We start from the raw sequence: 25,592 nt of genomic DNA, 5'->3' as shown, positions 1-25,592 counted from the left end.
CTCCTGCCTTTCTTTAAATCTGTTATGTCTTAAAGGTTGGATTTACAGAGGCTTTCAGGTTGGTGTGCAAATGAGATGTAATGTATCTACAACTGGCTGAAACCATATTTGCAAAAAGCTTAAGCCTCTGGGCCGGGGGAAACAAGTATTTTGGTAGCCATCCATTTCCCTAAATATCCAGATTTTTAAAATAAAAAACCCAAACCATACTTTTCCTGCTGCAAGTTGCCATCTACATTTATTTTTAAAAACGTGTGTGTGTGTGTGTGTGTATTTGGGGTGGGGTGAGCTTGGCACTGAATTTCTAACTGTGGTTCGTTTTGAAGAATCACAGGTTCTGTTCCTCCACATTTTGTCGGAGAAGGTTTCAAACAGGCTGCCTGGCCCTACAAAGAGATGAATAGGTACTTAAGGATGCTGCTGAATGAAAGAGGGCAGCATGCCACAAAGCACAAAGAGGAATCAGCTGGTCAATTTGCTGGCAATTCCCACCAGAGCTTTAGAAGCAAGCCAAGGGGGAGTGCGCATGTTGGCCTGATGTGCAGTCTCTCACAGGTCTCTAGGTGGTGCTCTCTGTGGGGGACAGCAGATGTTCTACGCAGGATGAAGGCTTCATTAGAACAAGCTCCAACTGTACACATAATTATCTGCTATGCCCTGCAGCTCCCCACACTTTTTTCTTCTCCTTCCAAAGATGCTTTCATCTTTAAACAGAGCAGTGTGCAGCCAGGAAAAGAAGTGAGGGTGGTGGCGTTTCAAAGCTGCACGATGGCCTTGGTGATTTGAAGCTTAATTGAGAGAAAAGGACATTTACTTAGCTGATTTAGGAGTGATGATGATGGGGGTCTCTGCACAAATGAGTGCCTAAAGTCAGCGATGGACACACACAGAACAATGTTTGTGTGTGCATGCATGCCTATGTCCAGGCATATGTACACCATCGTTATCATTTAATTTGCACACTCATCTGCATGGGTATATCAGTATTCATAGAGGAGCAAACATATTTACATACATGTTGACAGCGAGGGAGGAATGGGTGTCCTGCAGGATCTTTCCATTCAGCCGATCTGCCTCTCCTCATCCCTGGCCCTCTCCTAGGTGCTGCACAAGCCCTCCCTTCCTTGTCCCACTGCATGGAGGATTCTTGTGAGAACTGCACACAATTCTAATGAGAATCTGCCCCCTCCCTGGCAATTGGACTTGTCCAAAAATGGGCTTCCAATACTGAAGGCACTTGGGAGGTTGTGGACTCTCCTTCCTTGGAGGTTTTTAAGCAGAGGTTGGATGTCCATCTGTCATGGCTGCTTTACTTGAGATCCCTGCATTGCAGGGGGTTGGACTAGATGACCCCTGGGGTCCCTTCCAACTCTATGATTTTAATAATAGGTGGGCACTCATATAAATAACATGCTAAGATGCATGGCTGCCCAGACATTTAGGGGATCGTAAACCTTCATGCAGGTGCTTACAACTGACACGCTGTATCCACCCGTACGAGAATCCATATCAAGACTGACAGCTGCCTTCTAAACATATTGATTGTTGCACTACTACTATCTGTCAAGATAAAAACAGACACCATTTATTCCCCAACGCTGTTATGAACAGCAGTACTAGCTATAGAGAGAGTGAGAAACCTGATACCCACCTATTGCAAAAGGGTAATTTCATACCCTCTTCATCACTGGACAACTGCAACATCACATAATGACTTGCATGTGTAAAGCAGCTGTCACAGATGAAACACCAGTTCAGAAAGAGTTTTCATGCAATAAGACATCACTTAAAGCAGCGGTTCCAAATTGATGGTCTGCGGACCTCCGGGGGGTGGGGTCCACATAACCCACCTGGGGGCGGGGGAGAGTCTGTGGCACCATTCACATAACAAAAAATACCAGAGAGATATCAAAATCTTCAAAGGTAGGGGGTCCAGGGCTTGGCTTTTGAAAAACAGGGGTGGTCCACATTATTTAGCTAATTGGAAACTACTGACTTAAAGCATCACTTTTTAGTAGAGGCAGCCTGGAATGCTTGTTTAATTTGGTGGGCCTGAATCTCTAAGGGGAATCATCTGGTCAGCACCTCCCAGGTTAGCATGCAATTTGGGATACGGTCTGCTTCGAAATCCACTTCCACTGAATTCCATGATTTTGGACTGCTTTTGCTTCTTTCTTTTTAAACTGGCACTAGCTGCGTTGAGAAGCCAGAATGAACTACTGCAGCCACATGTATTGAGAGTGGAAGTGGAGATGGCTCTGCGAGCAACAGCATGCAATGATGTGCCGTTGCAATCAGAGATGTTGTTGCTGGTGTCTGTCTGTTTTTGAGAGACAATGGAGTGTGCCTCCAGGGGTGAAGTCAAACCGCTGCATACACCGTGCTCCTTCTGGGGTAGCTTGTCCACCTTTGGTCCCCACCCTGTGCTCAGCTCTCCCCTATGGTTCCTGGAAGCTGTCAGCATGTGGGTTGCCACACCTTCGGAATGGCTTTGACTGGCCGGCTAAACCAGGTGAGAGTAGCCAATGGGTCTCAAACCCTCAGTGAGTTAGGGACTTCCCCAGCATGTGAATATAGGCTCCAGCAGATTGAGCCGGCAATATGTGCATGGAGGTCCTGAGCAGTGCCGGCTCTATGGCTAGGCTGGGTGGCGCAGGGCGCCATGGTGCCAGCCCGCCAGGGGGGGGCGCCACACAGCTGCTCCCGCCTGCCCGCTCCGCCGCACAGCACTAAGCGCAGTGCGCTGAGCCCACCACCCCACCCGTTGCGCTGAGCCCGCCAGCCCGCCCGTTGCGCTGGGAAACGGGGCGGCGGGGGGCGGGCGGCGGGATCCGCCGCACCACGGCACCAGGGCGCCAAAGGTGCCTAAGACGGCCCTGGTCCTGAGCTGCCCTCACCTGACAAGATCCCCTTCTCGGCCTTACTGATGTGGTCCAAAGGAAAGCAGAGCAATATGTTTGGCACCAGCTTAGCTGCAGCATCATCAGCAACAGCAACAGCAACAACAACAACAACACTAAAGCTGCCCCTCTCATCAACCACCTATGGACCCACAGGGTGGAGACGAAGACCTAAGATCATTTTAAAATGAGCTCCTGTTTTTCATGAACTGAAGGCTGAGAGAGATCTCACTGGAATGTATATTTTCCTTCTGTTTTTAACCTAAGAAACTGGCATGGGGGTGGAAGGGATTGCAGACAACCCTTTCTCCTCCAGCTGGTTTCTCTCAGCAAGTGTGTGTGTGTGTGTGTGTGGGGAGGCAGTGGGGAGATTTTGAATGGGAAAAACAGCTAAAGGGGAAAAAGTTAAGAAACATCTCTCTTTGCTGTCCCTTTGCTTAAATCTGCAGCCTCCATACAAAGGAAAACAATCATGCACACACAGACACAAATAACCCACGGGGGAAAGATAGATGTGATTGCGTGTCACATATAAAAAAATAGTCAGGTAAGATTCTCAAGGTGACACCAGGGACTTTTGAGAGATAATGGGCTCCTACAGTGTTGGGAGAATCCCACCAGATGGCACTGGCACACTGTTCTGTGCTCTGCGCAATACGGAGTGAAAAATGAATCAGCAACCCAGAGGGGAAGCTCCTGTCAAAATCCTGACTCACGTCACTAGAAATAAATATTCAGTAATGAGCTATTAACCTTTATGGTTCCCTAAGGGGGCGTGGGGAGGGGACATGCTAAATACGATACTACTAAGCTGCACGGGATCCTGCTTAGCCACGCAAAAGCGCACCTTCCCAGGGTGCTTCCAGGCCAGAGGCTCCTCAGCATCCAACTCCAGTGTGGGATTGGGTAAAAGCATGAGATGGACAAAGCCTGCTTGCATAGGGCTTTCAAGCCTGTGATTAGTGTGAAAGAACAACAAGAGAAAGAAGATCTGAATGATTCAGATAAGCTTCAGGCATCATTGCAGAGGAAAAGGAAGAGAATGGTCCATTGGGAGGACCCATACTGGACCAGGATGACCGACCCCCCCCCCCACTCCCTTCTTTTCTGTTCTCCATAGCAATGCTCATGTCTTGATTTCAGCTCCTCAGTTCCCTCTTCATTTATACTCTAGCCACATCAGGAATCATATGCTGCTTCCAGACACGGATGATTTAGCAGCGGCCAAGCATTGCTGTTTTGCTCTGAGCTTCCAGAGGAATAGCAACGACTCTGCTTCCAGACTTCTGTAATTCAAATACCGTAGCATTCTGCAGCCAAGTGGGCAGCCCTTCTTTCCCCAGTCATAAATGTTGGGGATAATTTTTAGAAGGACCATATTGTGTGCTTGTGTGAAATAAAAGCATTGTTTGGCGGCTGGGGGCGGGGGCGGGGGATGCAAAGTTTATAGAGACAGAGTTGATTTCTAGAAAGGAGAGATGAACCACAGAGAATAGCAAGAGCAATTAATACAGGACATAACCAGACCCAAAATGTACTGAACAGCTGCCTGATTTATTCTACATCTGGGGAAATTATGTAGCTGTTCCATGAAGGTGAAAAAAAATTGGGATTTTCTTAGCTCTGAAAAAACCCCATTAAGAGCAGGGTGCTTTGTTCATGATGCCATGCAGTTGCTCCATAAAAAGTGAGTAAACAAAGCAAGGCTACTTCACAGTAAATGCTCAGTGTGAAAACAGCCGTACAATTCGAAAGCACCAAAACACTATCACACCATCACAGGGCAACACTATCTGCCCACCGACTTCTCACTTCTCAAAACTGAATCACACACTCCCTTTTCACTTTGCTCGAACCAAAAGTACACACAATGAGCGATGCCCACAAAAAATACTACCCATCTTCATTCCCTTTTGGAGTCCTTCATATGCAGTATCTACACTTTCTGGCACTTTAGATTTGCTGGAGCCCTGCAGCCAAAGATCTGGTTGGGCATTTCAAATCAGTCTAGGTGCATTTCTGCTCTCCTTGCTGCTGAAGTTCCTGGCCTTGCACATCTTTCCCACCAGCCCACCCTTCCTGTCTCAGAATCCTCCTCCTCCTCTTTCCTCGGATTTGCTTAGCCATTTCTTCCCCTCTGCTTTATTTTCCAATCCCACCTTCCCTTAATCTGCTGCTTCATGAGACACAGACATTTCCCCCTTTGCAAGTACCGTACCTTCTGCTTCTGCTCCTCCTTCCTAAGCATTATAGCAGCTCAGCCAATCTCTGCCAGAGGTTTTCTCACCACCACACATTTTAAAAAACAATCTTTAAATACTTTACGATACTGATTTATCTGTTTAATCTGCATCTAAATCTGCTTACCTTAAATGGTCAGGCGGCACTGCGGTCTGGCCACAGGCCTGGTCAGTGATTGGGCAGTCAGCTGGGGAGGCCTGGCTGCAGATGGGCCTATGGCAAGCCAGCTTGGGTTCGGGGATTCCCCTGGGGGCGGGCTCAACCAGCCAATGGGCCTTGCTTGGGTCTGCCCCCTGGGGAACAAATTGAGGCGAGCCCAGCACTCCTCCTCAAATTTTCTGTTGGATTTATTTGTTTAATCTGCATCTAAATTTTTCTCCAGTGAGCTCAGTCCTTTAATCCTCGCTACAGTCTTGGTTGGGACGTGGGTGGCGCTGTGAGTTAAACCACAGAGCCTAGGGCTTGCCGATCTGAAGGTCCGCGGTTTGAATCCCCGTGACGGGGTGAGCTCCCGTTGCTCGGTCCCAGCTCCTGCCAACCTAGCAGTTAGAAAGCATGTCAAAGTGCAAGTAGATAAATAGGTACAGCTCCGGCGGGAAGGTAAACAGCGTTTCCGTGCGCTGCTCTGATTTGCCAGAAGCAGCTTAGTCATGCTGGCCACATGACCTGGAAGCTGTATGCTGGCTCCCTCGACCAATAAAGTGAGATGAGCGCCGCAACCCCAGAGTCGTCCGCGACTGGACCTAATGGTCAGGGGTCCCTTTACCTTTACAGCTTTGGTTGGAAGGCTAGGGGACTCTTCCTCCCCTCCAACAGAATCCTGGGAACTGTAGTTTCCCCTTCACAGTGATACAATTCCCAGTGAACACCAGGGATTTGAAATTCTAAACCAGCAGCCAGCATCCCATGCCTGCTGAACATGCTCAGTCTTCAGTGGGCTGCTATGAGTCTTCCCCCACACCTCCCTGGCCTTGGTTTTCTTTATTCAAGTATATTTGTACTTTGTGAACACGGAAGTTCCCCCAAGCCTGTTCATCACATCTCTCCCGCTTATGTGTGGATGGTTCTATTTTGGCTACATAAGAACCCACACTCGGAGAACGAGTTCCTTATTAATTTATAGGGTAATTTCCCACCACCACCACACTCTTCACTGAATTGAAGCCAGAGCAGCGTGATGCCTTAGTCTTGCTTTGGAAAAATGAAAGAGAGGAGCACCCTAGTGACTGTCCTAAGCCAGTTCAGGATGTACAAATAAGTACATAATGTTTGCTTGTAGTTTCTCATTTTTCCATTCCTAAATTCAGTTTGTCATTAAAAAAAACCCCTTACAATTTTCATCCATATTTTAGTGTGTATTTCTCCTAATATGCACATATTTGTAGTCAATTTTGACTAATGCAATTTCCTCTAATATAATGTATTTTTGTATGTTATTTTCCCTAAAAATGTATTTTGGCCACTCTTCCCTTAAAATACAATTTTTTGCATATATTTTGAGGTTGGAGAACTGCAGGGAAGTGAAATTTTTGAGGGATACCAGCATTTCAGTTTGCATATTGTGCAAATTATGTAGGATTGCATTACAATGCAAACCAAATTAACTTTCTCCACAATCCCTTATCCTAGTTTGGATTGGGTCTAGTATGCAGAAATTATGCCCTGGGTGCCCTTCACCTCACTCCTGCAAAAATGTCTTACATTACGATCGGGTATGTAGAAAGGAAGTGTTCTGCTTTCTGTTCTGTTTTTAAATGTTTTTAACTGCAACTACTTTTAGAATTCTTAAACTGTTTTAGAATGTTTTGTATTTACAAAAAATAAATAAATGTGGATATGTTTACTGCTCTGGGCTCATTTGGGAGGAAGGGTGGGGCACAAATTAAATAAATAAATTCCTGCTTCCTGGGATAGGAGATTGTCACAACTTAACACTTATTTACTCATTTGTCTGCTTTTGCTGACTTTTATTAGAATGCTGCATGCATCCGTTGCCAAGAATCTAATGGCTGGAAAAATAAGCATACAGTGTCTGTCAGTGGGGCTAATACGGTATGCCCACGGTTTTTAGTGCCGAAAGCAACAGCTTCTAGAGCTACTATAGCCAAGCATCCAGCCTACCTACAGTTAGCTAGTGTCAAGCTGAGGGGAAAAAAAGGGAAAAGCATTTCCCTTTTCTCAATCTTTCCCCGCTTCCTGTCTCTGCCTCTCTCCACCCCACCCTACTCCCCATTTTCCCCTTGGCTTTTGGCCTGAAGATTTAGGCATCATTTGAATGGAAAGCTATTAGCTTTGCCTCGTCACCCCATTTCCAGGGCACTAATAACTCATCCCAAGCTCCCTCTCTCACACGCCGCATGTCGACTCTAATAGCTTGATAGATCGGGCAGTTTGGTTTGCTCCTCTGCGTGCTGATTCAAGCACGAAGTTTTAATAATTAGCCACATAAATACAAGTCCATATAACAAGGATGCGAGAGTTTTCTCCATGGATGAGGCTGCGAGGTGACAGCAGGGGGCCTCACAAGTTATGATATTAGCAGAGCTTTGTGTGAGGAGGCCGTGTTTCTAAGACCGAAGTAACAGGGGGCTGTGCCAACACACAGCAGTGTGGGGTAAGTAACATAAGGCTTTGTGAGCCCGGAGGACCCAGTGCTGGAATAACAGGGGCTTGCGGGTTAGTAGAATTTATGTTCAGCAGCTCGTTGTTTTATTAACTTGGTGATCTTAGGCTAATCTGGAAGCAGGGGCAGTGCACTGGAAGAGGCTCCAGCTCAGTGGGAGAGCAAAGATGGTGTGAATGGACAAAATCCCAGGTTCAGTCTTCTGCAGCCTCTCCAGTTAAAAGATTCCTGGTAGCAGAGCTAGGAAAGGCGTCTCCCGGAGACCCCAAGGGTGCTGCTACATGGGCCAATGATTCCTGACTGGCTGAAAGACATCTCTTTATTTTGATAAGGCAATATCCCCCCCCCCCCGGTTTGATAGAATAAAGCCAGTCACATATTTGGCAGAATGCACACTGATAACTAGGCTGACACCCTCCCTTGGCGGAGGCTCCTAGGGACCATGTGAGGGTGCAGTGTCAGCACTTGAGTTTTTGTTGGATGCTGAACTCAGAACTGCATCAAGTGGAATGTTGAGCCGATTCGAGAGGGACATGAAAATGTCTCCTAAGAGAAGGTCTGAGGCTGTAAGCAACATTTTTCGCTTTTTCTCAAGAGCCAGGTTTGAAAAGGCACACAATTTTCTCTCCTCCGCTCTTATCCCCCTCATGTTCTGCAATTCCTTCAAAATACCCAAGGAGTAGAAACTGGGTTTTGCCTAACAGCTAGAGCAGTTCTAGTTACAGGTAGGTAGCCGTGTTGGTCTGAGTCGAAGCAAAATAAAAAAAATTCCTTCAGTAGCACCTTAAAGACCAACTAAGTTTATATTTTGGTATGAGCTTTCGTGTGCATGCACACTTCTTCAGAGCTAGAGCAGTTGTTTAGCAAGACGGTAGTTGGGTATTATTGGCCATTACAGGCTCTATAGCGAATGCAGTCTTGAGAAATGGGCATATAATGTACATCCCAACCTAATCAGAAGTAATAATCTTGATTACATTATTTGCCCTATGCTATGCAAAAGGTCAGGTCAGATGCTAGTAAAGGTACTTTAAACTATATGTTTGGACAAACTGTGTTTCGTTTCCTTACCTGTGTGTTGATTCGGATGGCCCCAATGGAGGGAATTTCAAAATAATATCCTTTAAAAAAAAGAGAGACAAGAAAGGCATGACACAAAGAACTTTAGAAGTGCATTTTAGCATGGCACCTCTTAACTCATCAACAAACCTTCTTGTGTATCCCATCAATTTCAGCACACCAGCTACGGGCCCCACAATCAAGCAAGTTGTGCATAATCTCATTGTTTTTAATTAGTCTAAAGTATGGATTGGATTGTGGCCAAATCAGCCTCCTGTTTCAGATCTCAGAGCTTGCTGGTAAAAACCACATTGCATGCTGTTACAACTGGATCTAAGAGATATGTATTGTGTATATTAAAGGGCCAGAAAAAGATGCGGAGATGGATTTCCTATCCTTCACAAATAAGTGGAAAGTGAAGAATTGTGTTTGTTTGTTTGTTTGTTTGTGTGTGTGTGTGTGTGTGTGTGTGTGTGTGTGTGTGTGTGTGTGTCACCATTCATACCTAAAAGTGAGAAAAATAGATTTCTGCCATGAGGAACTCAAAATCTAACTTTCAGCAGTGGTGTGGAGGGGAGAGATTCAGATAACAAACAAATGAGAGAAATGAGATTTGAGATAAGCAAAGGAGGAGTGGGGGGCAAATTCAATTTTACACAATTGGGTTCTATTTCAGCTTGAGGTAAGGATCCCTTTGGGATCCGAGGAGGAATTTGAAGAAAATAAGATGGAACCATGAGGTGTTCTGCGCAGGATTTCCAGGCATTGGGGCAGCGAGGGAGAATGGGTTAAGGTGCTGAAGACAAAAGGAATATCTCAGGTGTCTGGGGGTCACAGTGTTGGAGGAACAAAGCTCACAGGGGACTGGAAACATACTTGGCACACAGGCAGGGGTGGAGGATGAGCCCATTTTAAACAAATCTATACTCATAATTCATTGGTTCCAAACCGATCAACCTTTGTTGACATCAGAACACCTCTTATATTGAGATCCTGCCTATGTCTCAATTGTTCATGCATTGTCAGGTGTTGTTTTTTTTTAAAAAAACGACAACACCCCAACTGTGTTTATGCAAAATTATATGCAATAAGTGTGTATTATATGCATAATATATATAAAAGGGTCGGGTTTCATGCTATACTATATTTCTGCAGCATAATTTTACCCACAGCAAGATAGCACAGTCATTAAGAGCATGAGACTCTTCATCTCAAAGTCGTGGGTTTGAGCCCCACATTGGGCAAAAAGATTCCTGCATTGCAAGTGGTTGGATCAGAGGACTCAACTGTATGATTATGATACATATTATTTTTATATTGTTATTTGCATTGTAATATGTTTATGTGCTGGTTATATGGTTATCATTATTTGCATTGTAATATGTTTATGTGCTGGTTATTTTAGGAAACCTGGAGTACATATGCGTATAACAGCGTTTCTCAACCACTGTTCCGCGGCACACTAGTGTGCCGCGAGACGCTGGCTGGTGTGCCGCGACGTGCGGTGACTGGAAGGGCGATTTGCATTGTCACATGCCTGGCGGCCGCCAATACATAGCACTGACCCGTCGGAAAGCAATATTTCTCCTCCTCTTTCCCAGAGCTCAGTGCAAACGAGCCTGGCGGCCGCCAATGCTCAACGCTGACCCGCCAGAAAGCAATATTTGGCAAGTGTTTCTTACAGTCATAATTATAATATAGGGCGGCACAGAGTTAATTTTTTTAACTTTTTTAATGGTGGTGTGCCTCGTGATTTTTTTCACGGAACAAGTGTGCCGTGGCCCAAAAAAGGTTGAGAAACACTGGCGTATAATATGGAGTAATTGTTCGTGGTCTTAGCAGAACCAGAGAAAAAAAGTTGGCTGATAAGATGAAGGTGAGATACGGAATTAGGGGAAAAAAAATCTGTGTAGATAAATTACACATCGGGATTTTCAGAAGATTCCACCACATCTATGGCTAAAGAGGGCTTTCTAGTCATGCTTAAGGGATTTTGGTAGCAGAGTTTTATCTTTCACTCAGTTCCCTTTTTAGAACAGATTTTCCTGTTGTAGGAAATACAGTGGTACCTCGGTTTTCAAACATCTATGTTGACAAACATTTCAGGTTTCAAACACTGTAAACCCGGAAGTAGAAGCTTCGGTTTTCGAACATGCCTCAGAAGTCAAACATGCCACATGGCTTCCACTGAGTGCAAGATCCTGAGGCCTAGCTGCTGGCTATTGAGTTTTCAGTTTTCGAATGTTTTGGAACTCAAACAGTCTTCCGGAACGGATTACATTTGAAAACCGAGGTACAGTCATACCTCGGTTTAAGTACGCCTCGGTTTGAGTATTTTCAGTTTAAGTACTCCACAGACCCGTCTGGAACGGATTAATCCACTTTCCATTACTTTCAATGGGAAAGTTCGCTTCAGGTTAAGTACGCTTCAGGTTAAGTACAGACTTCCGGAACCAATTGTGTTTGTAAACCGAGGTACCACTGTACCACTGTAATTGGTGCCACTTATAGTGATACCCAGAGCCATTTCATCTCACAATGCCTTTGGGAAAGGACACTACCTTACAATGTAGCTTCCTTTCAGGGAATCCTTCCCCTTGTGGGAAAATGTATACAGTGGTACCTTGGGTTACAAACACCTCAGGTTACAGACTCCACTAACCCGGAAGTAGTACCTCAAGTTAAGAACTTTACCTCAGGATGAGAACAGAAATCGTGCGGCAGTGGCGCGGCGACAGCGGGAGGCCCCATTAGCTAAAGTGGTACCTCAGATTAAGAACAGTTTCAGGTTAAGAATGGACCTCCGGAATGAATTAAGTTCATAACCAGAGGTACCACTGTTTATGCTTGATAAGGCAACCAGGCCCTCGCAACAATGTCCCCAGAATAGTGATGGTGCAGTGATTTTTTTTTTTTTTGCAGGGGAACAGTTAGGGCCAGAGCATTACAAATATGCGTTGTCATCTTAACTGGTTCCCATTCCATTTCTGAGCCCGATTCAAAGTCCTGCTTTTTCACTTCAAGGCCCTTCATAGCTTGGACTCATGGTACCTGGAGGATTGACCTTTCTGTACATTTTATTATAATACTCCTTAACTTGTTGTTTGTAACATGTTGGTTTTTATTCCATAAGTTGCCCTGATAGCTTTTTACGATCTGAAGAGAAACCAGAGTATCCCGTGACCTGATAACTTTTTGTTACAAAAGAGCCTATAAATACTGAGTGAACAACAAACAAACAGCCCTCGGAAAACAGCAGCTTCAGCTACTCCTGCAGTAGTTCAAATTGTTTTACAGTCCCAACCACGTAGCTAATGCCTGCTTGCCACCCGCCACGAACGTACAGGTCAAGCAAACGCTGAGATGAAGAAGTCCAATTCCTGCTTTTAGGTTTGTTGTTGCAACCTCAGTAATGTCACCCCAGCATTTCTGAAGCCAATAAAAGGTTCACAGCAGCGGCAGAAAGAAACATAGCTTGCATTTCATTGGAGGCTTGAAAAAGCGTCTAAGGACAGTTACCCAGGAGAGGGAGATTTTCCTTTAAGGCAGGGGAAAAAATACCTCCAGCTTGTTTCTCCCTGAGTTAACTGATCTCATGGAAGAGCTGGCTAGCAGCCTGATGTCTCTTGCAAACACAAACAAAATGAACATCAGACAGCGGGCAGTGAACCTGCATTGCTTGATCTGCAGCTGCTGCCTGGGATGGTTGTAGCTAAAAACTTCCATGTCTTTCCAAGGGGAATGCCACATGATGGAAAGAGCACGAGGCCAACTTGAAAGCAGCAGTAATAATAATACTAATAACTACAGTCCATTTAGCATCCAAGCCTTTTACAGCAAATGTCTGTTGCTCTATCTACTGGTCTATGGCATCTGTCCATCAAGCACATTAGCGGACTACTCTACCCAGTGCAACTATTGGCCCATCTATAGCATCTGTGAACCTAGCTGTCCACAGTGCTGCCCATCACTCTAAAGCATCTGCCTATTTGGTTACCATATCTGTTTAGCAGCCCCCATATGAACTGTGTATATGACATTTTTTATCTATTTCTCTATGACTTCCCTCATTTATGGTAAATTCATCTACAATAAATGAAGGACATTGTGCCATTATTTTCTGTAGACAGGGAAACAGAGGTACTGACAGCAAACAAGTGCCAAATGATGGCACAATGAATAAGATACAATGGCAATTTCTCTCTCAGATTTTCTGTTCACATATTTTAATATTCCTTGAGAAACTTAATTGTATAAAATATTTACTGACATGATGAGCTTGTAGAACTATGATTTTCCCTCTTTGTACACAAAGGCATTGCACAAAACTTGAATGTGTAATTGCCTTTATTTTGTTTTATTTATTCATATAGAAGGTCATTAGTTTCTTGTTAAAGTTTGTCTGGTTTCTGTTGCTTTTCAGGTTTAATGTTCTTGGAAATAGTTGCTGTTAGGCAGAACTTTACCAGTAAAAGTTGTTTTATACAGTATTTTCTACTTTCATAATGCAAACCTGAGGACTGGGATTGCCTTGGTTTTTAAAAATGAAACAACCCCTGTGTTGCAGACTTGAGTCAAAATACCAAAAAAAAGAGGCAACACGTCGACCAATTCCACGGGCGAAATATATCTGTTTTTATCTTTGTAAACTATAACAACATGCGAGACAGTGATCCAAGGTAATCATACTGTTTCGGTTTGGTCTTCTTCAGTTTTTTAACTTAGTGTTTGTATACAATCTGCGGAACAGGGGTCATACACATATGCAGGGGTTCCATATGTGTATTCTAATTTCTGGATCCAGCATGAATTTAATTCCTGGAGTAGCCAGGCCCTCTAAGGAACAAAGTAAGTGGCTGTGTGCCAGATGAAAAATGATAGTTAGCAGTGTTTTTTTTTTTAGAAAAAGAGGTGCTGGAACTCACCACCGTTCTCTTATAATGGCAATGGCACCCACCTTAGAGGTGCCGGAAGCAATTTTCAGCTGAGAAAAAGCCCTGGTAGTTAGAAAGACAAAGGCCAGAGTTGGAAGTTATGTGTGAGAGTTAGAAGTGAGAAGCGGCAGGGCAGGCTGGGCATCTGGGAGAGACAGAGCTATACTGGATTCCTGTTTGATTCCCATAGCTGTGGCTATGGGAGAAGCAAGACCTTTCTGGGGTGTCAATGCTGCGTAAATAAAGCATATACTGTATCATAAGGACAAACAGGCTCCACCGTCCTTCATTCCAAGGAAACAGAACCTTGGGTAAAGTCTTGGAACCTACAAGGGGTTGGCGGCAGGGAGAGGGCAAGTCGGCAAGCAACGGGGTCATTGGGATGGTGTGGGATGCCCCAAAGTTTTCTCCCAATTTTTTTTGGGGTATGCTAATCTACCATGCCCAATGTGTATAAATGTAAATTAAACAATACAGTGGTACCTCTACTTATGAATAACTCTACTTACGAATGTTTCTACTTACGAATGGAGCTCCGTCCGCCATCTTGGATGCGGTTTAGATAGGATTTTTTCTACTTACGAATTTTTTCTCCCAATGCATTCCTATGGGATTCGACTTACAAATGTTTTCTACTTACAAATGTGTGTTTGGAACGCATTAAATTCGTAAGTAGAGGTACTACTGTATTGCAAAACTTCCCAAAGTCTCAATATTCACTGCTCACATAGAAAGCTGCTCCTGGAACTTACTCCTGTTCAGTAATGTAACTGAAGCATGACATAATATGAACTAGGCCATAGTTGTAATGGTTGAAAAAGTTACTACACTGGGGGCAATCAAGAAGGCCAGATTCATATTATGGTTCTTTAATGAACAGCAAACATTTCCCCTCAATACAAATTTTCCTCCTAGAGCTTCTTCTTGCCAACTGTATCATTCTTGCGTCCTATTCAATTGCTGGAATACAATGAGAGTGGATTCCCTTGTCCTCATATTCTTAAATTATATGCCCCTTTTATTCTTGTTGGTAAGTAAACTTAAAGTGGTAGCCAGTAACAAACAGTTGGACATCCCTCTTGTTTTATCTGCCTAAACTCATTTCTTTCTGGTTCAGGAGTGCCTGCTGTTTTCAGTGGAGCTCCTTCCTGCATGTGATGTCAGCATTGCTCTCAAAATGCCTTTGATGTCAGAACCAGAGGCCTGGGGGCACTAGCAGCAGGAGATGACAAAGCTCTCGAGAAGCAAAGGCTCACCTCCTCCTTCTAATGCCACTCAGAACAAAGGGCACAGGGAGAGAGAAGGGGAGAACAGAGCCTTCATCCATAGGGGAGGGCACTAAATAGGTTTCCGAAAGGTCACGGAGAAAATACAGGGAGGCAAGTGAAAGCCACAGCTGGGATAGTCATATAGTTGTCAGGGAGGAAAATAACGAAAGAAAACCAAAGCCAACAATAGGACCTTGACAACATCAATGGCTGTCAAAAGCTATTCCTTTGCTGTGGTCTAAACCACTGAGCCTAGGGTTTGCCGATCAGAAGGTCGGCGGTTCGAATCCCCATGACGAGGTGAGCTCCCATTGCTTGGTCCCTGCTACTGCAAACCTAGCAGTTCAAAAGCATGTCAAAGTGCAAGTAGATAAATACCTTCTCTTGCAGGAAGGTAAACAGCGTTTCTGTGCACTGTTCTGGTTTCGCCAGAAGCGGCTTAGTCATGCTAGCCACATGACCCAGAAAAACTGTCTGCAGACAAATGCCGGCTCCCTCTGCCAGTAAAGCAAGATGAGCGCTGCAACCCCAGAGTCGTTTGGGACTGGACTTAACTGTCAGGGGTCCTTTACTTTTACCTTTACCAGTGGTAAAGTAGATGCTACATGCAATTATATGCAATTTGTGGCTGTAAAAAATGGAAATCAGCCTTGGAAGACCAAAATCTTGAGAAGACAAGTAACATTTCCAAGGAAATGTGGGGTGGAATGTGGTTGAGGAACAATCTGGAGCAGAAATGTGGCTGGCAGAGTTAAGTGTTAAGCAGCTCCTGCCCAACCCCTTCGATCCAAATAGATGCCTGGGGCTGCTTTTTGTTTTTAAAAAACCTGCACAAAACCCACTGGTGTTTTATGATATGCATAATATGTGACGTCTAGTTCAGAGGTCATCAACTCAGCACCCAAAGGCATCTTGGTGCCCACAAGGTTTCACTGGCGCCTCTGGGCAGGTGCCCCCGACTATATTTTCCTGGTACTGAGGAATGCTCCCTGTTTTTATTAGATATCAACAACATAACTGGTTTTTTATGTGGCCACTACTGTGTGATCGCCATAGTCAGGGCCAGCAGAACATACCTGACTTCATAAAGTACAAGGTTGCTTGAGGTGGCTGTTACTTTACTTTTTTATTTTGCCATGCCTGCATGGCAGGCCTTTTGTGACTGGTGCCTACAGCACTCTCTAAAAATTGAATATGTGGCCACTGGTCCAAAAAGGTTGATGACCTCTGGGCTCCTGTAACCCTGACAGGGTTAACCACAGAGCTTGGTTTAAGGGAACCAGGCAGAGGGCCTTCTCGGTAGTGGCACCCACCCTGTGGAATGCCCTCCCACTAGAGGTCAAAGAGAACAACAATTACCAGACCTTTAGAAGGCATCTCAAGGCAGCCCTGTTTAGGGAAGCTTTTAATGTTTGATGGATTTCTGTATTTTAATGTTTGATGGATTTCTGTATTTTAATGTTTGATGGATTTCTGTATTTTAGAATTTCTGTTTTGTTGGAAGCCGCCCAGAGTGGCTGGGGGAACCCGGCCAGATGGGCGGGGTATAAATAATAAATTATTATTATTATTATTATTATTATTATTATTATATAAGATGATGGTGTTGGCAATGATGTCTTCTAGGAAATCACTCTGATTATTATTTGCTAGATTTCTTGCTGGCCTTCACCAGCCGTCATCATGATGCCCCAGTGTGCCTTACATCATTAGGCAATATTAAAAACAGTTAAAACAGATTACAAGGGCCTCCCGATTAATGTCAGTTGGGTGCAGAAGGGTTTGTTTACTCGGTGATAAGGCGGCCCTCACAAGCACAAGGGAGATAAATTCTGTGCTGCTGTGTGACAAAGTCCTGTAGCACCTTAAAGACTAAGAAATCTATTTTGGCACAAGTATTCATCATCAAAGGCCCTTTATTCTTTATTATTTCTTCAAATGCCCTGGAGTTGAGCCATGACACTGACAACAGTTTCTGGGGCTAAACCCTAGCAAGCTCTGTCTTAGTACAAATTAATTAATCAAGTTAAGCAGTTGAGGCAGGAAACAGTTGTGCCTCTGGTGAAGAGCTCCTCAAGCCTGATCAACAAAATGTTATGACAATTGCTGCTGACATTATTTCACTTGATGTGGTGATGTGGGAAGGGGGGGGGAATGTGCAAGGAAGTGGTCAGAAAATGGCAACAGCCACATGCCTGCCTGATATGAGTGCATGCATCAAAGCTCTGGGATGCCTCTCTTGGCAAGCTCCTGTGCTGGGATGCAGAGGAAACCAAAGCACTTCTATGCATACAAAGGCGTGAAATAAAGGCTGCTAAGTAAGATGCCCTGATACATACACACGAAGGCATCCTGAAAAAGCATTGTAATAAACCTGGGATATAGTATATGATGAATTTAAAAAAGAAGTTTGAATATAACTTTGTGAAAAATACAGAAGCTTTCCTATTAGGAATAACAGACACAGGTAGAGCAAAATAGGATCGGAAAATATTCCCGTATGCCACAGGCGTGGCGAGGACCTTAACTGCCAGAAATTGGGAAAAAGAATTTGTGCCAACAAAAAAGGAATGGCAGGATGAATTAATAGATTATACTGAATTGGCCAGATTAACAGAGACACTTAGGGGACAACGTAGACAAGAATTCCAAAAAGAAGGGGGAAATGCAGAGAATACTTTACCAAGCGGTGCCCCAAAATATACGCCTGGACTTGTTTTGATTAATTTCTATAAGAGACTTTGCGGTTTTTAAAGTCATAATTAGGAAAAATTGTAATAATCACATATCAAAGAAGCAGTATACAAGAAGTAAATAAGGAGGTCATTTACAGGATAAAGGAAGTCTTTTAATGATATGTTTTTTGTGTGTAAGGGGATAGGAGTTTAATTTTGATAATTAAATTGTCAGTGGTGGTGGGTATGTATGTATGTATGTATGTAGGTAGGTAGGTAGGTAGGTAGGTAGGTAGGTATGAGTTGTTGTGGACTATGTTATAAATAAAATGATAAAAATAAATAAATAAAAATAATTCCAACCCCAATGAGAATTAGCTACTACATGTACAGCTGATAGAAAGTCACCACAGGTGAGGCTGAAAAGGAGAACCGAAGGAGAGGAGAAATAGGAATTTGAGCATGAATGACCAAAGGTATTCTCATGGGATAGGACAATGGGAAGATGGATTACTGCAAGCCCAAAGGTTCACAGGCCTCCACCATCTGCTGACAGATACAGGAGGTGTGAAAGGAAAGCCAGAGCTGCTGAACAAAAGGGCAGTTGAGGCAATCTTGGATAAATGAGAGGCAGAGACAGGAGGCTTCAGATACAGAGGAAGGTGAAGGAGATTAAAGGGGACTGAATGTGATGAACAAAGGTAACTTCAGATGGCAGGGAATGGGAGGGGTGGACAGCAGGGAATGAGAGGGAAGCCTTTGTAAAGCATAGGCAGTTGCTGCCATACTGGTCTTGCAGAATAAGAGACAAAATATGGAAAGTGATATCCTAACCTGTTAGCATAACAACATGCAAGCTTTTAAGTTACACAGAACCCTTCATCTCTGTAGCATACGACCTTGCATACTTTTAAAGAAGCAGAAAGAGACCTATTACAATAATCTACTGCTGATCCAAGTGGTTTTTAACTGGTGTGGTCTTATTTTATTCAATATGCTACAGATCTGTTGATTTACTGTTTTATAACGGCTTCATTGGGGTTTTGATCATTTGTTTTTGCTGGCTGTTTTATATTTTAAGATGTTGCTTATCACTGAATTTTGTAATTTTAAAAAGTTTAAACAATACTGTATCTTTCAGTGTTGTGCTTTATAACTGTGGTCTGATGCAAACTGCATGGCTTCAACCTTGAACCCTGCACATTTTTTTTGCTCCCCTCCTCCCTCCATTGCTTTGTTCACCATCTAGTTTGACGAAGAGTTCTGCAGAACTCAAAAAGCTTGCATGCTTCTTTGTGACACTTTGGTTCGCCTAATAAAGGCGTTGCCCTACTGTGGATTTTGGAATTTGTTTAGAAAGGTAGCCAAAAAAATGTTTTGAATGCACACACGCAGTGCTTTATCCCATTTTTCTCCCTGAGGGAAAAGTATAAATGGCAAATGATTGTCCTGTACAAATTTAAATGCAAGAGGTAAACTGCAAAACACTAGATGCTTCATGCATGATGACGAACAAGCCTTTAGCCTATGGGATGTGGGCCATTTCCCCTCCAAACTAGATCTGCATCTTGCTATTCCCCCTTCCTTTTCAGGGATGAGAGCTGTGAGGAGATGGAGCTATGGAGTGGTGGCACCTATACACAATGGAACACTTGGTCTTTATTTGACCCTTACCCTGTTTACCTTTCATTGACAAGGGAAAACTTGGTGTGTTCCCCACAGGATTACCTGGATGTTTTTAACAGCTGCTGTTTTCCCCCTGATTATGAATTCTTTTATCAAGCGAGGCTCCCTGATTCTTATTGCGTGTCTGGTTTCTTGATTATGATGATCAATGATTTCTTTATGTCTGCAGCTTAGAGTCCAAAATTTTGACTGTTTTACAACAAGGGGGGGAATCCTTTTTAGCCTGAGGGAGGCATTCCCTTGCAGCTAACCTTCTAGAGCAGGCACGTCCAATAGGTAGATTGTGATCTACCAGTAGATCACTGGATGTCTGTGGTAGATCACTGCTAGATCATTGGCACCCCTAAAAAAAGCTCACCCAAAATTTTCCTCCTCCCTAAATGAAGCTGAACTATGACCTGAAGCCCTAAACAAAAATGGGCCTCCCTCCCTCCTAAAAGAAGCTCAACAAGTTTGACCTAAACCCCCCAAAAACAGGGCTTCCCTTCCTTAAAAAAACTCAACAGCTTTGACCTGAATCCCCCAAAAGGGGGTAGATCACTCCCAGTTTTTAACTCTGTGAGTAGATCAGAGTCTCTTGGGAGTTGGCCACCCTTGTTCTAGAGGACACATCCCAGTGCTAGGTAGGGCCCCATAGCTGCCAAGTTTTCCCTTTTCTCGCGAGGAAGCCTATTCAGCATAAGGGCATTTCCCTTTAAAAAAGGGAGAACTTGGCAGCTATGGGTAGGGCTAATGCAAACAAGTGCACCATAAGGCAAAGAGGGGACGCAGGGAGTTGGGTAGGGAAGCCCCCATAAGACTGCCTCCAGCTCATGGGCCAGAGGATCCCCCACCTCTCTTTCATACACTGTTTTGGGTGCCACCTCTCAGTAGAAATATGGCCTGTAAATGCTAAAATATATAAACAAACAAAAATATTATATTTATCTGCAGCTATAATTAGTGGCAGCGTGCTGGGAAGGGTCTTGTTTTCTCTGTGCTGCAGCTGTGCAGAATATTCAGCCAAGCAGTACGTACTGTGACAGAATGCTTGCTGTTACAGAAACCTCCTCCCTGTTTCTAGTAGGTTTCCTTTCTTTGCCAAAGAGCAAAGAGCTTTGCCCAAACTGTGTATATGCTTTGCTGCTGAGATATTGGCCTCAGGTTTTCCTTAGGTGAGCAGACAGACAGCAGCTGGTTCTCTTGGCTGAGCTCTTGGTAGCCATGGGAAGAGTTAGCTCAGTGGAGAGAAGCTCTCCGTAGGCGTCTCTGAATGGCGAGTGAAGACAAGAGCATCTATGATGTATTTTCACAAACTAATGTTAGAGTGGATTGGGGGTGGGGTGGACTCCATCAAAATAGTATTTAGACAACGAAGTGATTCTTTTGAACTAGAAAACACAAGACGATTGTGCACATAAGTACATTTTCACCAAAAAAATATACCCCAGAGTTTCATTATAATGTTCCCCTAAAATTCAGCTTTTGGGTTGTCAGGAAAAAACCCTGTTAAGTGTTCTGGAAGGAGAGAAAAGGGAGACAATGAGGATGGAAGTCTCATCAGGGCCGTCTCAAGCGTGTCGGGCGCCCTGGCGCCGTGGTGCGGAGATTGCTCCGGCGCCCCCGCTCTGCCCCGTTTCTTGCCGTGGCTGATGGGCGGGCGCAGCATGGCTTCCCGCGCGACCCAGCCTACCCCTTAGAGCCGGCCCTGAGTCTCATTAATGCATGTAAGTTGTCCTGAATGGGACAGGGCAGGTTAGAGATCTAAGAATGTATGAATGAAAGTGAGTTAATTCACAACCCCTGCTACCTATGTTGGGAAGATGTGTTCTCAGGCACTGGGTGCCTGAAGGGTTTCCGTACAATTAGGAGAGGTGACTGAAACAAGGTCTGATGTAATAGCTGAAGACTATTCACTAGATTAATCTGATGGCTTAGAGACCAGGAGATCTAGCTGAAGTAAGTATAAAGTTAAACAAATAGGGGCTATAAAAATGGTTGCCCCAATACTCCCTTGGAGAGAGACGTTGGCGTATTTTTAGAATCACTTTAGGATCAGGAACGGTGGACGGAGATGTTGTCTATCAACACTGCATTACTTTCACCTGGATGTGAATCTGAACGTGGATTTCCATCCACTTTCTGATGCAAATGGCTATGCATAACTACAGGTGAAGTGGAACAAGTAAGTTCAGACAAGGGCCTTGGAATGTGGAGCTATTAGGGTCAATTTATGCAAGATGCAGGGTATGCAAACATCCATTGCCAGTACCATGTTCCACATGCAACGTTCCTTTAAAAAGTATACTTAGAACAGGCATAGGCAACCTTGGCTCTCCAGAAGTTTTGGAACTACAACTCCCACGATCCCTAGCTCATAGGGCCAGCGGTCAGGAATCATGGGAGTTGTAGTTCCAAAACTTCTGGAGAGCCAAGGTTGCCTATGCCTGACTTAGAACATGTGTCAGTCCAAGTCCAAGGTATGCATTGTTTCTATGATATGGATTTCTATGTAAATTTCTTGATTTTGGATGCTGGGTGGGCTGGCTCAAGATTGTTCACATCAGAGATTACCAGTTCTTGCATAAGAAATGTTGCTTGGCCTTCACTGTCTTCATGCACATATCACACTAATCATGCTGATTATGTAAAACTAAACCAATTAAACTATGAATAATAGCTGAGCATCACTGGCTCAGTGGAGCGAGTTGCTTACACTGGTCTACTCTGGAAAACTGAAAGCTAACTTTTCCCTCCATTCTTCTGCCAGCAGAGAATAGTTTCTCCCCTCTCACATTCTGCTTGACAGGCTAACGAGAGGCAATTGTGTACTTAAGCCACTCTCCCTACCTTTGTTGGCACACGCCATCCACTGCAGAGGAGTGACATCATAGTTATGCTGTCCAACAGAAAAGGTGAACACTCGCACCTGTGAGGGGAAAAAAAGGAGTGATTTCTTTTTAATAAAGAAAATAAAATTAGTAGCATCCTTCAATAACTGTGGAGGGTTTGACAACACCCCAGCCCATAAATGCACACATTTTGCCTCTGAAATGCAAGCACCTGTAAAGGAAAATGGCAGATAGAAATTCTACAGGTAAGTACTTATCTGTATGACCACTGGCTGCATGGTAGCTGCATGGCACCTCCCTCCCTCTGGCCATGCACCCCTTGCACCAAATATGCTTTTTTAAAAATACATTTTCTAAGGTGTGGCAGAAGTTTGATCTTGCACATGGTGGCAACTGGCTGCACCCAACTAGCTGAGTATAGCCAGGAAGCTAACACAAAAAAGGAATGTTCAAGCAGCTACCATGCCTTCCAGTTTCCCTGTGCTAAGATAAATGCTTGAATGGTGCAGTACATGCTCTCTAGCTGGGTGGCTTCATGTACTCTGTAATTTATAGCCTGCTGCTTGGAAGCACAGTTCTTGATCATTGCTCCTATTGTAGTGATAACTAGAAAACTAGCAAAACAGTCAAAGCTCACACCGTGTTAAATAGTAAAATGGAAATTATTTATTTGTAAATACAAATTATCCAGAAGGACCAAGGCAGCTCACAACACTATAAAACCCATTGACAATGTTAAGCCCTTGATCTACTTAACTAGGGGTCTGTTCCTACAACCACTGGATGGGTGGCAGTTGTGGAAAAAATGCTAATACATGCTGGCTCCAATCAGCTGTGTGTACCAGATACCTTGATGCACCCACCCTTTGGCACAAGCAAGCAGGTGCCACTCTAAACCATTTCTTGCGGTGGTATGGCAGAAGCAGAGCCCTGTGTGTCATGGCAACTGCCCATGAATTTTCAAGCAGCTGCCACCAACCCAGTGGCCACCTGGATTGGGCCTAAGATCAAGTACCTGGTGCAAGTGAATATGGCTGTTCATCACTTACCAGTTCATGTTTATCACTTAACAATTTGTATCACTAAAATAAAGTACTTAAATTATGCTGGACATCATTGTGCTGCTATTCAGCAACACCTTTGCACAGATGCATGTCACAGAAAGAACTATTCTGTCTGGTTGTCAAAGCCAGGAGGTACTCGTTTCCCAATGGCGCAATAGAGAAACCTCAGTTTTCAAGCAAAATGAAATAAGCAGATTGAAAAGCAACAAGTTGACAAAAGCACATTCCTGAACGAAATGTGTTTGGGATCTAGGTCTAAAATGGATATGGTTGTATCGAGTCTTAGTCTTATGCAGAGTCTGGGCTCAGCAGAAGTTTCTGAGTCCAAGCCAAGCACACATTTATTAGGACTGCCATTCCTGAACCAGTTATGTGGGTGGAGAGACCTCTATCCTCTGTATCAACAGGCCCACAGGAAATCTTGTGCATATTATTTACAGATTATCTGGGAAGGGTCTTATCCCACAAGTGCTAGAGGACTGGACTCTCCATCAAATGGGGTCAAGAGGTGATAAATTTGACCCCTCACACTACTATTGGTAAGAGTTGCTACTGTTGTAAGCAGTACCCACTCCCTCAATTTCTTTCCTCCGTTGCCTGCATGCAGGTACAATGAGTTTGGAAATAGGATAAAAACATGGAAAAGGAGATTTTCTGTGTGCAAGCCATGAACCAGAAGATGTAGATGCTTTGAGGGAACTGTCCAGCTGCTGAAAAGCATCAGGATTGCTATGAAATACTAGTTCATGGGAAGACGTTCATGAGCCAGAAACTGGATTTTGCTTTGGTGTAGCATTTCACTGCTCTTTGTTGTTGTTTAGTTGTTTAGTCGTGTCTGACTTCGTGACCCCATGGGCCAGAGCACACCAGGCACTCCTGTCTTCCACTGTCTCCCACAGTTTGGTCAAACTCATGTTGGTAGCTTCAAGAACCCTGTCCAACCATCTCATCCTCTGTCGTCCCCTTCTCCTTGTGCCCTCCATCTTTCCCAACATCAGGGTCTTTTCCAGGGAGTCTTCTCTTCTCATGAGGTGGTCAAAGCATTGGAGCCTCAGCTTCAGGATCTGTCCTTCCAGTGAGCACTCAGGGCTGATTTCCTTCAGAATGGATAGGTTTGATCTTCTTGCAGTCCATGGGACTCTCAAGAGTCTCCTCCAGCACCATAATTCAAAAGCATCAATTCTTCGGCGATCAGCCTTCTTTATGGTCCAGCTCTCACTTCCATACATCACTACTGGGAAAACCATAGCTTTAACTATACGGACCTTTGTCGGCAAGGTGATGTCTCTGCTCTTTACTGTTCTGCAAACTGCTGGATGAGGAAGATGATGTTTCAGTATCCCATTTCTCACTATTGAGATCTCTCATCTGGTTTAAAAACAGCAGATGTTAGACATCACACCCATTTCCTTTCTCTCTTATACATAGGGAGGGAGAAAATAAGTTCAAGCCATTTGAGTACTTCTACCCAGCAGGCGTGTGTGTGTGTGTGTGTGTGTGTGTGTGTGTGTGTGTGTGTACACACCCATGTAATGGATTATCTCCCAAACTCAGGAGTGTTGATGAAGATGCACCTTTTCCTGTAGCAACAGCCTGTGCAAAGTTTCAAAGGAAGTTCTGTCCACCTTTTTTGGCACTTCAAGGTCGGTGCAGGTAATAAAAACAGTGGCAGCGTGTTAGACGCCCCATTAAAGGGGCAGCGGCTCAGTGCAGGAGCAGACAGGCAGGAAGATCAACTGTCTAAATAGCTCACATCAAATGAGGCGGAATCCTGCAATAAAGCATGAGTTAGCCACTTCCCCTTGTTCCCGTGACTGAGCTGATGCAGGTCACACAGCTGGTTCCTCAGCTATTCGGGGCTGTGTCTTGACTCATTTATAAGGTTCCATATGCAAAGATCTGGGCGGGTTGATGCTGTCTTCCACCTTTCATTGGCTCATGCACAGATTCTATCTGGAAAAAGCTAACAACTGTTTAAGCAGGTGAAGAAGAGGCACAGTATGAATTCACCTGCCCCCGTTCCTGGCATAGTTCAAGCCTCCATATGGTACATTCGTGCCAAATGAAGAAGCACAGAATAAGGGAGGCACAGTGCACACTATTGTGTGGATTAAGTCTGGTATATATTTTGGCTGCAATACAGCCATTTTGTGTAACAAAGGTCTGTCAGGGGCAAAGCTTAAACTTTCAGAGAAAGACAAATTCACCTAATGAACCCCACCAGCAGAAGCCTGACACAAGGGCTTCCACTTGTACAATGGGGCTTTCCTTCTGCAACCCCCCCCCCCAAATAGGCTTGGGGGGGACTCCC

The 25,592-nt window shown here is 44.3% G+C and overlaps 1 protein-coding gene across 2 annotated transcripts in view; it reads right to left on the bottom strand.

Annotated features, from left to right (window-relative positions):
- The window catches only part of CACNA2D2 (calcium voltage-gated channel auxiliary subunit alpha2delta 2), a 551,962-nt gene that overhangs the window by 65,620 nt on the left and 460,750 nt on the right, over positions 1 to 25,592 (bottom strand). For both annotated transcript variants that reach the window (XR_009557115.1, XM_060271531.1), the window contains exons 13-14: positions 22,216 to 22,294; positions 8,836 to 8,885 (exon numbers count right to left, since the gene is read on the bottom strand). Coding sequence is in view for 1 of the 2 variants with exons in the window: in XM_060271531.1 (XP_060127514.1) it covers positions 8,836 to 8,885; positions 22,216 to 22,294 (129 nt within the window). In the remaining variant the exon portion in view is untranslated. The remainder of the gene's footprint in view (positions 1 to 8,835; positions 8,886 to 22,215; positions 22,295 to 25,592) is intronic.

The sequence above is a fragment of the Zootoca vivipara genome, chromosome 2 (genome assembly GCF_963506605.1).
Source record: "Zootoca vivipara chromosome 2, rZooViv1.1, whole genome shotgun sequence".
Classification (NCBI taxonomy): domain Eukaryota; kingdom Metazoa; phylum Chordata; class Lepidosauria; order Squamata; family Lacertidae; genus Zootoca; species Zootoca vivipara.
The sequence above is the reverse complement of the archived record's forward strand: the minus strand, read 5'-3'. Positions and strand labels throughout refer to the sequence as shown.